Source organism: Cnephaeus nilssonii (genome assembly GCF_951640355.1).
Source record: "Cnephaeus nilssonii genome assembly, chromosome: 5".
Taxonomy (NCBI): domain Eukaryota; kingdom Metazoa; phylum Chordata; class Mammalia; order Chiroptera; family Vespertilionidae; genus Cnephaeus; species Cnephaeus nilssonii.
This window is the reverse complement of record NC_137076.1, coordinates 78,813,837-78,826,076: the sequence shown is the minus strand read 5'-3', so window position 1 is coordinate 78,826,076 and position 12,240 is coordinate 78,813,837. Positions and strand designations below refer to the sequence as shown.

At 40.2% G+C, this 12,240-nt stretch overlaps 1 protein-coding gene across 1 annotated transcript; it reads left to right on the top strand.

Moving 5' to 3' along the window:
- Positions 1-275: 275 nt before the first annotated feature.
- Positions 276-12,123, top strand: LOC307099079 (bromodomain-containing protein 8-like; the record flags this gene model as incomplete). The annotated part of the gene is made up of 7 exons (XM_079770275.1): positions 276-371; positions 1,634-1,912; positions 5,243-5,400; positions 8,946-9,035; positions 9,131-9,199; positions 11,311-11,488; positions 11,992-12,123. 7 exons carry the CDS (start codon positions 276-278, stop codon positions 12,040-12,042), a joined length of 921 nt encoding a protein of 306 aa, XP_079626401.1. The 3' UTR covers positions 12,043-12,123.
- Between the last annotated feature and the right edge of the window lie 117 nt (positions 12,124-12,240).

Genomic DNA, 12,240 nt, shown 5'->3' with positions numbered 1-12,240 from the left:
GGTGAATGAGTTTAGCAATCCAGGTTAAAGGTGTAGGTATCTATGGTGGGGGCAATAGGGAGACGTAATTAGAACAGGGATCATCTAAGGAATAATAAAGTACAGATACCAGACCAAGGAAGCAAAGTAGGGTTTGATTTATGGAGTTCTTAGAGTGGCAGGTTGAGAAATTTATATTGAGGGAATAGCTGTTGTAAAGCCTTGCACAGGGAGACGTTGAGAGCAGATTGGATTAAAGATAGAAAATGGGACCAGTATTTATTGAGGAGCAAAGAATGGGCATTGAGAAAAATGGTGGAAGAAAACTGGGAAGTGGACTTGCTTACCAAATGCAGGATCAAGAAATAGTGTTGATGGGGATAAGGAAATTGGTGAGAGCAAATGATTTTGGAGATAATCAGAAAAAGAAGTGATCTAAGTTTTTGAAATGTTGAGTTGAAGCAGATGGTAGGACACCAAAAGGGAATTGACCTTTGGGTACAGGGAAAAATGAGACCAGATGCACATAAGTTAAAAGACAGAGATTTGGGAGCCCCCTGAAAAGATATCAAAATTGAAACCTCAAAGTATATATATTTTTTAAAGTATGTATCAATGAGGAAGTAGAGGACCAAGCAAGAACATAGATAAGGATTTATTGAAAGTTGTAAAGGGAGAGAACAAAGGGGTAGGAAAATCAGTATAGTGCAGTGGTCGGCAAACTGCGGCTCACGAGCCACATGCGGCTCACGAGCTGCGGTTTGCCGCTCTGTTGACTAATGAGTTTGCCGACCACTGACCTAGACTCTCGATTCCAATAATTACAGGCTGTTCCTTGTGATTAAGCCCCTATTCCAGTGGTCGGCAAACTCATTAGTCAACAGAGTGGCAAACCGCGGCTCGAGAGCCGCATGTGGCTCACGTGCTGCAGTTTGCCGACCACACTGGTATAGTGTAATGAAAGGAAAGGAAGATATTTTTAAAACTTGATGTTGCAGTTTTCATTCTGAAAAGTAAGAATTGGATATAATGGGTAATCTTAAAATGTGTTTTGAGGATTTAATGGTTGATAGGTTCATACCTATACACTAAGGAAAATACTTATCCCTCAAATTTATTGTCTTGCAGTTGATTTTAAGAATGATTTCGAATAGAGGAATTTCGTTCAGCTATGGTCCAGTTCTTTATTTTTTATATATTTTTCAATTACAGTTTATAATCAATATTATTTTGTATTAGTTTCAGGTCTACACCATAGTGGTTAGATAATCATATACTTGGCAAAGTGTTCCCCCTGATATTTCTAGTACCCACCTGGCACCATACATATTTATTGCAATATTGTTGACTATATTTTGTATGCTGTAATTATGCTCCAGTTCTTTTTCTTTTGGAGTTAGGAGGAAGTCCAAGAAAAAAAATACTTATCGGTAATATCTTTATTTTACTGTTTGACGTGGGACTTTTTCTTTATTCCCAATGACAGATCATTTTGTCTCCTGGTATCTCATTTCAGCTATCTTTTATTGTTATTAATGAGTAGAAATACATTTCTGTCCCCTTATCTTTCTAATGAACTCGGGAGATGAGATGCAAATGCCTTAGGAATATTGATTTGAATGAATTTAATGCATTTTTTTCTGTGTATTTACAGATGGGGCGTGAATGGGTTTGGTTGGATTCTGCACAAGACTATCCCAATGACTCTGAGTTGAGCAACAACTGCAGGTCCCTCTTCAGCTCGTGGGACTCCAGTCTGGATCTTGATGTGGGCAGCTGGAGGGAAACTGAGGAGCCAGGGACTGAGGAATTAGTGGAAAGCAGCCCAGGGACAGAATCTAGTGAGCTGCTTATGGGGGACGGAGGCAGTGAGGAATCTCAGGAAGAGACAGAGCAAATCAGCCAACAGAACCTCCTCCACTTTCTCTCTGAGGTAATGGGGAGTCATTATTTCCAAAGTTGAAGAGTCTTAACTCTAAGAGAATGCTTACCCATATATATTTTTACCACTTTTAATATTATTTACTGAAATATAAGCTCCACAGTGGCAGGGACTAAGTTCATTGCTGTGTCTTCAGCACTTGGTACTAACACAAAATATGCTTCAAATGTGTACTTTTGAGCTGAATATTCTAAAATCCAGTCATTGGGACCCTGAGTCAAAGGAAATGAAATTTCTGTATGCAGGACTACCCTACAAGAGTATCCTTGCAATTCATTCTTTCAGTCATGAGAAGTGATTCTTGCCCAAACTCACCTTAAATCTTATAACATATGACGTTAAGGCAATATTTTACAGTGTTTTTATTATCCTAGGTCTGAGGATCAGAAATAAACAGAATTTGACAGTTTATATTTATGCAGCAACTACACACACATTCAGGATAATATAGATCAAGATCAGCAAGAATCCAGTTCAAATGTTGCCACTTCTGTTTTGGCAGACAAAATTTTCAGCAGTTTGGTAGCCAGTCCCAATTGATCAGAGTTGACACTTGAGATGAAAATGTAGAATATAAGCTCTTTGAGGCAAGAACAATATCTTGTTTACTGTTAGGTCCCTACCAACTAGTACAGTGCCTGTGTATCCTATTATAATAAAAGCCTAATATGCTAAGTGTCCGGTTGACTGGTCGGTCAGTCAATCAAAGCATAATATGCTAATGATATGCTAAGGCCGCTCAACCGCTTGTTATGACGTGCACTGACCACCAGGGGGCAGACGCTCTGACCAGTAGGTTAGCTTGCTGCTGGGTTCTGGCTGATGGAGACTGAGCAGGATGGGCCGGACATGCCCTGGAGCCCTCCCACGGTCCCTCCCCGGCTGGGCAACTTCCCGTGTCCCTCCCCAGCCCTGATTGTGCACTGGTGGGATCCCTTGGCCTGGCCTGCACCCTCTCACAATCCAGGACCCCTCGAGGTATGTCAGAGAGCCAGTTTCGGCCCGAACCCACAAGCCAGGCCGAGGGACCCCACTGGTGCACGGATTCGTGCACTGGGCCTCTAGTATAAGACAGTTAATGAATTTTAAATGATCGAAGAAAATCTATTTGCCATCTCAGGCTTAGACACAGTGGCAGTGTAATCATGTGGCATTATTGATATGTAGATGATTTCCATTGGTGTTTCTAATCTAACAATAGACTATGATTGCAGGTAGCTTATTTAATGGAGCCATTGTGCATTAGCAGCAAAGAATCAGATGAAGGTTGCTGCCCTTCACCTGATACCAGACAAGAGGAAAGGGAAATTGAAGCTACTGAAGGAGACGAGGAGCCCTGCAGAGAGCCTGAAGAGCTTTCAGCTAAGGTAGAACCATTGGTAGCTGAGGAGTCACTGGGAGAAAATGGAAGGCCAGAAGTGGCTCCAGCTCCCTCAGATATTTGTGCAGTTTGGGGACTACCAACAGAGAATAAAGAGGTAAGTGAATAACTTAAACCAGCTGTCTAGTCCTCTGCACAGGGAGGCAGAGCAGAGTGGTAAAACACATAGGTAACTCCAGAGTTCAACTACCTGGGTCCAAATCTTGGTTTAGCATCAATTAGCTATGGGACCTTAAGCATGTTAGTGAACATTTTAGAACCTCAGTTTTCTCTGCTGTAACTGGAATTAGTTCTTTCTCTACCTTATAGTTTTGCTGTGAGGTTAAATGATAATTCATGGGAAAAACTTAGCATAGGGCCTAGTTCATAGTAAGCAATCAGTAAAATTCAGAATTTATAATATAATATTAAATATTACCTGATCAGCCGAAACCGGTTTGGCTCAGTGGATAGAGCGTCAGCCTGCGGACTGAGAGGTCCCGGGTTCGATTCCGGTCAAAGGGCACGTACCTTGGTTGCGGGCACATCCCCAGTAGGGGGTGTGCAGGAGGCAGCTGATCGATGTTTCTCTCTCATCGATGTTTCTAACTCTCTATCCCTCTCCCTTCCTCTCTGTAAAAAATCAATAAAATATATTTTTTAAAAAATTACCTGATCAGTTAGACTAGTTAGCTCCAGGACCACAAAAGTAATGAAAATTTTAAAAGGATACAGCATTCGCCCTAACCAGTTTGCTCAGTGGTTATAGAGTATAACCCTTGTGACTGAACAGTTGCGGGCTTGATTCTGGTCAAGGGCATGTACCTTGGTTGCAGGTTCGATCCCTAGCCCTGGTTGGAGCACATGCAGGAGGCAACCAATCAATGTCTCTCACATTGATGTTTCTCTGTGTCTATACCCCTCCCTTCCACTCTCTCTAAAAATCAATGGAAAAAATATCCTCAGGTGAGGATTAACTAAATAAATCTATATATATAAAAGCCTAAGCAACCTTTCAACCATTCGCTATGATGCACGCTGACCACCAGGGGGCAGACACTCAATGCAGAAGCTGCCCCCTGGTGGTCAGTGCGCTCCCACAGTGGGAGCGTTGCTCAGCTGACCTATAGGTGTCAGATGCTGGGCTCACATCTGGCTGCGGTGGCCGAGCCTCTCCTGTGGACACTCGCCCTGCACGCCCCTCCCCCATCTGGACCAGGACCTGGAACAGGACTTACTGGGCATGAGCCCGCTGCTGCTTCTCCGTCATGGGCGCACCAGTATTACCCTAGGATGGGTGTGCAGAGACCGTAGCAGAGCGGCAGCGAGCCGAGCCTACCGAGTGGCAGTGGCGGCAGGTGCAGCAGGGCCGGGATGTGCAGGAGCAGCGCTGTGCCCAGCCAGGGCTCAGGCTCCTCCCAGCCACCTGCTGCTTCTCACACTACTACATCCCTCGGGGGATGTTGGACTGCTGGTTTCTGCTGGATCCCCGCAGGCCAGGCTGAGGGACCCCACAGGTGCAACGGCCTCTAGTAAATAAAAGGATACAGCATCCATCTAGAATTGAATATATTGCTGTTTCATTTTTTTCTTGGAGTACAAAGTTCTCCTGCAAGATTGTTAACAAGAATTAATTGACTTAGGTCTAGTTAAGTCATATTTCTCTATTTTATTGCTTTATATAATTGGCCTCTTCTCACCTTAAGATCAGCTTTCATTTACTCCATGCATGTAAAATTACCTTGTAGAGGCCCTGAACCTGTAGCTCAGTTGTTTAGAGGACTACCCTAGTACTCCAAGGTAGTGGGTTCAATCCTGGTCAGGGCACATACAAGAAACAACCAATGAATGCATAAATAAGTGAAATAATAAATCTCTCAGTAATAAAAATAAATTAATTAAAATTACCTTGCAGGTAATAAATCTTTTTCTAAGTTTCCATTGTTTCCTGGCACTCCTAGGGAGAGGTTCAGCAAGAATCCAAAGAGGAGGACCAGGGCGAAGGGTATGTGTCAGAGATGGAAGACCGGCCCTCCTCAGGTGAGTGTGATGATGGCTCTAGCATTCAGGAGGCTCCTCTGGTGGATGTCCTTTTCAGCCATGCTACTTCCTCAAATCTGTAAGTATAGATATTTATCCAAGGTTGTTAGGATTTATGCTTTTACTTCTGTTTACGCCTGTTTGAATTGTTAGCATGAATATATATTACTTTTGCAAAGTAAAAAAAGGAAATTAGAGTTGGAAAACACTAGAAATAGAATTAAATGTAATTTTACTGTATAAATATAAGTCTATATGCTTTCCTCTTATAAAATAAGTCTGTCTTATCAACATTAAGAATCTCTTTCATAAATAATCCTTCTCTCTAATCTTTATTCAGGCAATATTGCTAATTCAGATTGTCTCTCGTGTCTATTATATAAACTATATTTCTTTTAAAAATACTAAGACAGGCTCTAACCAGTTAGCTCAGTTTGTTAGAGCATTTCCTGATACACCAGGTTGTGGGTTCAATCCTTGATCAGGGCACATATAAGAGTTAACCAATGAATGCATAAATATGTGAAACAATAAATCGATGTCTTTCTTGCTCTTGCTCGCTCTCTCCCTCTCTCCTCCCCTTCCTCTCTCTCTAAAATCAATCAATAAATTATTTAAAATATACTAAGACAGCTCCTATTAACTTGAAATGAAAAATTATTTTGAAGTTATGATCTCTTCCTTTTTCACAAATCTTAGGAAATTGTTTATATGCTTGTCTCATCTTTTTATAAGTAATTATGGGGCCAAAGGTTACATTTTAGAATTTTTTCCTTTTTAGTAAAGTGAATTTTTTCTAAATCAGAAAACGAAGTTATTTTTGTTATGATAATAAATAATTCCTTTTCTGGGCCTGGTCTTTTGTCTGTTGAGAGAAGATAGCATGAATAGTGTTTTGTTTTCACTATATTCCTGATCCACCCACATATCTGTGGAAAGGCAAACCAATCATTATTTTAGCCTTTTTAAATTTAAGGTATACAACTGAACCATGTGTGTGTGTGTATATATATATATATCTATATCTATCTATATCTATCTATCTATCTATCTATATATGTGTGTGTGTGTGTGTGTGTGTGTGTATTTTAAATAGCAGATTTCAAATTTTTGTTATACAAATAGAATATAGCTTAAAACGTACGTTATTGAAGAATTGCTTCCTTTGCTTTTCTGTAACTCCCTGTGTATGAGCAGATGGCATGTGATAACTATCTAAAAAAAACAGGAAATCTCTAATCTGGGATGTATTATTCCAAGATATTTCAGTGTCTTGAAAGGCAATAGATATTAGTAATTGAGTTTGCTTGGTCAGATAGTTTAAGGGGAACTAGAAAGCTGAGTTCTTGTGCTATCATTGGGAAGCTTAAAACTACTTTGAGGGATAGACATTCTCCAGGCCCCTCTTTTCTGTCTTCACCCTTAGTCTGTACTGACTCTCAAGAGTAGTGAGAAGTAGAGCCTTTGGAGCATCACTCCCAGTCTGCAGCTCCTTTCCACTCCCACACTTTTTTTTATTATTTAAGTTATTTATTTTAATTTCTCTAGATTCCTTTTTTAATTTTTATTGATTTCAGAGAGGAAGGGAGAGGGGGATAGAGATAGAAACATCAATGATGAGAGAGAATCATTGATTGACTGCCTCCTGTACGCCCCCTACTGGGGATCGATCCCGCAACCCAGGCATGTGCCTTTGGCTGGAATCAAACCCAGGACCCTTCAGTCTGCAGGCCGATGCTCTATCCACTGAGCCAAACCAGCTAGGGCTCCACTCCCACACTTTTACTTGTAGTTGCTTGCCATGCATTTCTAAATAGGTGGAAGTAAAGATAAGCAACAGGTTGTTTCTTAAAATATTGCAAAGGCGATTGATTATGAGGTTACAGAACCTAGTGCAATACCTTTCATATAATGGAAATGTATTAAATATCTGTTGCATCGATGTGTGAATAAAATTGCACAAGCACCAAGGAGTTACTATTCATTATGGTTGACTGATTAGAAACAAAGGAAGAAGTTTGTTTGCAAGACTTTAAATGCCTTGTTCTGATAGGCTTCCGTGTTTAAGGATAAATTTATTTTTGTGGTATATAATTTAGAAGCAGGTAAGATATTGCATCATGAAAATGAACAGTTATGTGAAGCTGCTCAAATTGGAAAAATATAAAATTGGAGATGTGAGTTGTTCTCAAATGGATGCACACTTAATAAGGTACATAAAGCAAAATGAGGGTGTGAAGACTTAGCTGTGAAGAGAACTCATTTAGAGAAAATAATAGGGTGGATAAAGTGGAAAGTGTAACATGATGTTTAACTTTGGAGTAAATAGAAAACTTGCCAACTTGGGAAATTATAAAAAGAAATAGATAGACCTGACCGGGTAGCTCAATTGGTTAGAGCGTTGTCCTCCCTATATGCCAAGGTTGTGGGTTCAATCCCCAGTGAGGGCACATGCAAGGGGCAACCAACCAATGAATGCATGAAGAAGTGGAAAAACGGGTGTTTTTCTTTCCCTCTCTTACAAAAAAAAAAAGAAAGAAAGCCCTAGCTTTCAGCAAACTCATTAGTCAACAGAGCCAAATATCAACAGTACAACGATTGAAATTTCTTTTGAGAGCCAAATTTTTTAAACTTCTTCTAACGCCACTTCTTCAAAATAGACTCGCCCAGGCCGTGGTATTTTGTGGAAGAGCCACACTCAAGGGGCCAAAGAGCCGCATGTGGCTCACGAGCTGCAGTTTGCCGACCACGGCCCTAGCCGGTTTGGCTCAGTGGATAGAGCATCAGCCTGCAGACTCAAGGGTCCCAGGTTCGATTCCAGTCAAGGGCATGTACCTTGGTTGCGGGCACATACCCAGTGGGGAGTGTGCAGGAGGCAGCTGATCGATGTTTCTCTCTCATCGATGTTTCTAACTCTCTATCCTTCTCCCTTCCTCTTTGTAAAAAATTAATAAAATATATTTTTTAAAAAAGAAAGAAAACATTGGACAGTTTCATCTATAAAGAAAAACTAAATAGATAGTTTAACTCAGAGAAGGAATGGCCATGAGAATAAATGAAATTTTCTTAGGTATTTTAGGAGTTACTATATAGAGGAGAGTGAAAAGGAAAAATACTTAAATTGTGTAGCAATCAGATAAAATGTGAGAATTCTTTGGGATGTGGAACCAAGTATTTATGTCTGTGGAAACATGGGAGACATAATTATCAGTGTGTCATATTTTTACATAAAAATAGGACCAGATTCATTTATCAGATACTTAATTGAGCACCTACTATGTGCCAGGCACTTGGGAAATACCAGTGAAAAAAGACTACTTTCATAGACCAGTATTTTAGAGTCATAGGTGTTAAAGAGCAAATCAGCAAAGAGACCAAAAGGCAAGGGTAATTGTAGATTTGTAATATACTTGATAAAATGGTAACTACTTCATTGAGTAATAGTGATTAGTAAGAGAATATTTATAGAATTTGGGGTTTCTTATGGAAGCATTAATTATGTTTTTATTCTTATGGTGTTATTAAGTAGGAACACTGTCTTGAGAAAACTTCATTACCCCCTAGGAGTGACAGAATGCCATTTGTGAAATTATTGTTTCTTTTCTGTCCTTTTTTATCTCATAGTTCTGATCTAAGCCAGAGTGATCCTGTTCAGGATCACTTACTATTTAAGAAGACTCTCCTGCCAGTATGGAAGATGATTGCCAGTCACAGGTATCTTCAAACCACTCTTGATGTTCATAGCCATTCTTCTCATTTAGAGTGACTTTCATGGTTTCTTCATCCTTTCTGGATTTGTCCCCTAACAGGTTCAGCAGTCCATTTCTGAAGCCAGTGTCAGAAAGGCAGGCCCCAGGATACAAGGATGTGGTGAAAAGGTCAGTGGAAAAGGGGGCAAGAAAGGTTGGTTGCTTTTATGTCTGTCTTTTCTTACGTTATTTTCCATCTATTAGATTATTTATTTCATTTATATTACTTACAAACTTAAAGTTTATAGCTGAACAAGTTTGTAAAGTTATGGTGAGCTCAGTCTTTATTTGAGAAGGAATGAAGGGGAACAAAAAGATAAAATGGGCTTTTTTTAATTGTTAAATTTTAGGTAATATTCATTTATTATGATCTTACATTTGCCTTCAGTAGTATTTTTTTAAATATATATTTTTTATTGATTTCAGAGAGGGAGAGAGATAGAAACATCAATGATGACAGAGAATCATTGATTGGCTGCCTCCTGTGTGCCCCTTACTTGGGATCGAGCCTGCAACCCGAGCATGTGCCCTTGACCAGAATGGAACCCAGGACCCTTCAGTCCGAAGGCTGATGCTCTATCCACTGAGCCAAACCAGCTAGGGCACTTTCCATAGTTTTTGACGTTGTTCTTTTGGAGCAAAACTTTAAAAGGAACACTGTATTCATTTTGACAGTTATAGGTATGACTAAGGCAAAGATGATAATCCAAATGATGTTACAAACATTGTCTGGTTGTAGTATTTTGGATTTTTATAGCATGTTTCATTTAAAATGCTGTCATAAATAAACTGATGAGTAAAATAGATCCAGAGACATAGAAACTTGGAACAGACTGTAGAATCTCAGAGGGAAGGTGGGGGAGAGATCAACCAAAGAACTTGTATGGTTATATGCATAACCCATGGATACAGACAGTAGGGTGGTGAAGGCCTTGGGAACCTGGGGGGTGGGCTAGAAGGGATCAATTGGGGGGAAAGGGGGGCATATGTTATACTTTTCAACAACAATGATTTTAAAAATATAAATAAATAAATAAATAAATAATGCTGTCATAAACCAGAATGTTAATAGAATATAAAAGATCAGGAAAGGACCATTGGAGACAGATTCCTTCATTCTATAGATAAGGAAACTAAGTCTCAGAGGTGGTCTTGACTTCCCTGTGATCAACAGTGAATAGCAGAGTTAGAACTAAATCCCAGATTCTTTTTTTTTTTTAATATATATATTTTTATTTCAGAGAGGAAGGAAGAGGGAGAGAGAGATAGAAACATCAATGATAAGCCCTGGCTGGTTTGGCTCAGTGGATAGAGCATCGGCCAAGAACTGAAAGGTCCCAGGTTTGATTCCAGTCAAGGGCACGTACCTTAGTTGTAGGCTTGATCCCCAGGAACATGTGGGAGGCAACCAATCAATGTGTCTCTCACATTGATGTTTCTCTCTGTCTTTCCCCCTCCCTTTCACTCTGTCTAAAAATCAATGGAGCCCTAGCCAGTTTGGCTCAGTAGATAGAGCATTGGCCTGTGGACCGAAGGATCTTGGGTTCAATTCCAGTCAAAGGCACGTACCTTGGTTGTAGGCTCCTCCCTGGCCCAGGCCCTGGTTAGGGCTCATGCACGAGGCAACCAATCAATATATCTTTCTCACATCGATATTTCTCTCTCTCTTCTACTCTCTGTAAACATCAATGGAAAAATATCCTCGGGTGAGGATTAACAAAAAAAAGAAAGAAAGAAAGAAAGCTGGGCCCTAACCGATTTGGCTCAGTGGATAGAGCGTCGGCCTGTGGACTGAAGGGTCCCAGGTTCGATTCCTGTCAAGGACATATACCTTGGTTGCGGGCACATCTCCAGTAGGGGGTGTGCAGGAGGCAGCTGGTCGATGTTTCTCTCTCATAGATGATTCTAGCTCTATATCCCTCTCCCTTCCTCTCTGTAAAAAATCAATAAAATAAATTTAAAAAAAAGAAAAAGAAAGAAAGCTGGTGACTGCCCTCGCCTTAGTGGGTTTGTCATCATCCTGTGCCCATAAGGGTTGCTGGTTCGATACCCAGTAGGAGGCAGCTGATCAATGTTTCACTCTCGCATAGATGTTTCTCTCTCTTCCTCTCCCTTTTTCTTTCTCTAAAAATCAATTTTAAAAAAATGCTTTAAAAAAAAAAGAACTGGTTAGTTCTTCAAGAGATCATGTTATGTCACCACATGTTCCACATGAAGGTTTTTTTCTTGGCCACCTGTAGACCCATGGATTTAACTACCCTGAAAAGGAATCTGTCTAAAGGACGGATTCGCACCATGGCACAATTCCAGCGAGACTTGATGCTGATGTTCCAAAATGCTGTGATGTACAATGACTCTGATCATCATGTGTATCATATGGCTGTGGAGATGCAGCGAGAAGTCCTGGAGCAGATTCAGGTACTGTATGTAGACAGCTGCAAGAAAAACAAGTGTAATCTCTGGAACCAGATTTTAGAAAGTCTGAGAATAAGGGTGGGTGATGTTGCAGTGTTCCAGAGTTTATGTTTAGAGGTGATTCAAGGATTAACCTTTTACCTGCTGGTTTGGAAAATTCTGAGCCTCAGTAGGACCAGTTTTAACAGTGAAGTACTGAAGGGTTCTCAAGAGAGCTGTAATGGTAATGGGAACTCCCACTGCAAGAGTCTCAAACTAGAGGGCTAAACATGCAAACCAGAGGCTGGAGTCACTGTCCATTTTAAATGTTAATATTAATGTATGTTCACACTATCCCGTCCATAGGGGATAAGATAGTAGCCAGAAGATGACATTTGAGGGTTTCTTTTCTGGGTAACATCATATTTTAAAGAAAAAAAGGATAATCAAATTTCATTGTGGAAAAAGAAATTCAAACCTCTTTGGCTTTTAAGATTCATAGCTCACTATCTGCCTTGACCCTGTAGGTGCTAAGTATTTGGCTAGACAAAAGAAGAAACTTAAATAGTCTGGAATGAGAATGAGCCAACCCAGTGCATGATGGAAAACCTGTGTTGTTAACCTGGAGCTGCTACCCTGACCTTTTCTGGAATTTGGACCTCATTGAGACTGATCCAGAGAAGATCCCAGTACTTGTTTACCTTCTCTCTTGTCTTTCATAATAATAATAATACCTTAACTCACAACCTAGGAGTCAAAGATGCCTGTGGACATAA